The 2808-nt window shown below is 40.5% G+C and overlaps 1 protein-coding gene across 1 annotated transcript; it reads right to left on the bottom strand.

Annotated features, from left to right (window-relative positions):
* Positions 1-606: 606 nt before the first annotated feature.
* LOC108990041 lies at positions 607-1535 on the bottom strand. The gene has a single exon (XM_018963886.2). The coding sequence runs from the start codon at positions 1446-1448 to the stop codon at positions 921-923; it is 528 nt and encodes a 175-aa protein (XP_018819431.1). The 5' UTR covers positions 1449-1535; the 3' UTR covers positions 607-920.
* Positions 1536-2808: the final 1273 nt, after the last annotated feature.

The raw sequence follows: 2808 nt of genomic DNA, 5'->3' as shown, positions 1-2808 counted from the left end.
TTTAGAATATGAAGATAATAATATGAATATACAGATTGATATACAAATTTATTTGTATATAACAAAACTCTTAAATAAATTAGGACTAACCACCGAACACTAACAAGTAGCTAGTCCTGCCCGACCCTCCCACACGCCATTGACTACGCCATTCATGCATATCGGAGACTGCCGAAAACAAGATGGAGGTCCAGAAATTGCAGGCAAAGACCGGACATGCAAGGACGTTGTGGACATCTTTGTGAGCCATTAATTCCATGCATTGTTTCATGGGGGTAATATTCTTCGAAACCTTTAAAAAATATGTCAGTAGTTCCGTCCATTTCTGGGCGAAAAATTGAAACAAAACTCGTTTATTTTGTTTTTTTCAAACCAACCCCACCATACACTTCGATCATGGGTACCCAAAACCTACCCAATCATTGAACCACCGGACCTACATCCCATTTATATTGACAACTTGCCCCCACCATCCACCTCCCTCTTCAACCACTTCTATATACCGCTTTAATTTCTTTTTTTCTAAAAAACAGGACCCAACCACCTCAGCACACGGAAAAAAGAAAAAAACTGCGTACGTACGAGTACGACATTATACGAGGAGAATTCAAGGAAATTATCAAGACGAAATCCCCTCTGCAAATTCGAATATAGTCTCGAGAGTTAGAATTACATTCGCCAATCGTCCAAGATGTTCCTCTTCTTCGAGTAAGAGTCATCATATTACGTAAAATTAAAACCCAAAAAAAATAAAAATTTTTGATGGCAAAACAAAAAGAAGACGAACATGTCTTTCGGACTACGTCGGAATAACGGAAGAAAAACAAAAAAAGATATTCTACTGAATATTCCGTAATTTCTCACTGATGTTCTGTGATTTGTATTTTTGGTCTTTTTTTCGTTTCTCTTCTTCAAGTTTTCTAATCTTGGAAGCCGGTTTTTTCCCAAATTGCGTTTCGGACCCGACTGAGATCCCTACCTTTCAGGGTTCTCCCTGCTCCTTCGTGCACCGAGAAGGAGGCAATCCTCGTCCTCGCCATCTGCCTAGCCAAAAACTCGTGCGGCGGGACCCTCACCCCGTTCTCACACTCGTCGTCGCCGTTCAAGTCGACGTCGTTAACACCGTCCCCACGGCGATTCTCCCTGTACTCATTCCTCAGGATCTTCGACCAGTCCGGAATGTTCACAGGCAGCGAGGACGGATTCGCTCCGGCCAGGCAGTCGGACGAGTCTGTAAACGAAGGCTTGGCGGAGGACTTCTTTGAGAGGCGGGAGCCCGAAACAGGCTTGCGGAACTGTTCGGGAGAGTTGGAGCGGACGGAGTTGTAGATGTCGGACTCATCGAGTTCGAATGCAGACTCGTGAGCGATATTGGGAGAGTGGTCGTCTCGGTCATTGGGAAGGAAGCGGTAGCTCGGGCGAGCGTAGTAACTTTTACTGGCCGCCATGGATGGGTATTTGAAGGTCGTCTACACAGACAGGTAGCTTCGACGTTCTCTCTTTGTCTCTGTCTCTGAGTTGGTTTTGGGTCTGAGGGTTTTGATCTGCTTTTATAAAGGTCTGAACTTCGGACGGGTGGCTTAATGGATAAGGCTCTCTCCCACAACTTCATTATATTGAAATTACTAGCACGCCCTCCGCTTTTTGTGGTAATCCCATCTCAGTTTTCTAATTTATCCACTCAAAATTCCCATTTTCTTTTTAAATCTTCAAGGGCCCCAATTTTTGCTTTGGAATTTAGACTATACTTTATGTCATTAAAACTATCCATATGGGAATGTTTGGGTCTAAATAAAATATTTTTAATCAAAAATCTGATTGTCTGATAGCATATAATTCAATTTTTTGATTATAAAATTTAGATTCAAAATTCCATTCTCTTATAAAAAAAATATTATTCATTTAATTTTAAATTTAATTCTTGATGTGAAAAAACAAATATTTGAATATTTATTAATTTACTCTTTTTTTTTTTGCGTATATATCAATTAGTTAATATTACATCATAAATAATGAAAATATGACAATTAAAAAGAAGTTAACTAAATATTATTTTGGGTCTAATTCTAAACACCCATTAAATGGAGAAGAAATATAGCATCTTACCTGAATAATTTATTGCCATAAAAAATAAAACGGAAATTATTTTATAAATTAATTTCCAGTTTAAAAAAAATGGAGTGCACCTTACCGGGAAAGCGGAATCACACAGCGTAGATTAAAATTACCAGACAACTACTTTATCCATACTAACTGAAAAGGTACCATGCCGAGGAAAAAAAAAAAAAACTGAAAAGGTACAATATTCTCCGACATTTTCGAATGGTGTCGATGAGGACGCGTGTTTTCCCAGCTACAGATGAATGCCACGTGTGGTATGTAAACGTAAGGTAGAGCTTTTGCTAGCCGACAAAAGGGGGGCATTTTGGGGAGGGGGGGATTTGTCTCTTACCGCCACCGGGTGAGGGGAATTTTGTCGGGACATGAGGGAGAGGGAGAGGGGGCTTAACCTGACCTGCTCCTAGAAATGAGGACAAAGTGGTACCCTGTTTAGACGGTCGAGGATTTCGACACGTGTAACTGTGCAAAGTACGTGCTCCACGTGGCCTCTCAATGTTTAACGTAACTTAGGTGGGCCATGGCCCATGGCAGCACGTGAAGTAGGCCTAGCGCTACTCGGATCGAGCGCTTTCTCCAGCCAGCTGTTCTTGTCCTCTCATACGCAACACTTGAGATAAATCACACCCAAAATTAACCTCTAGCATTAAAATTGACTTTTATGTTTTTTTTTTTTTTAAAATAAATAAT

Source organism: Juglans regia, chromosome 14, assembly GCF_001411555.2.
Source record: "Juglans regia cultivar Chandler chromosome 14, Walnut 2.0, whole genome shotgun sequence".
Lineage (NCBI taxonomy): Eukaryota > Viridiplantae > Streptophyta > Magnoliopsida > Fagales > Juglandaceae > Juglans > Juglans regia.
Note: the sequence above shows the minus strand (reverse complement) of the source record. Positions and strands in the feature narration are given on the sequence as shown.

What these genes read in the sequence shown, in the direction of transcription:
- LOC108990041 (XM_018963886.2), bottom strand. Translation starts at nt 1,448, where the DNA reads ATGGCGGCCAGTAAAAGTTACTACGCTCGCCCGAGCTACCGCTTCCTT.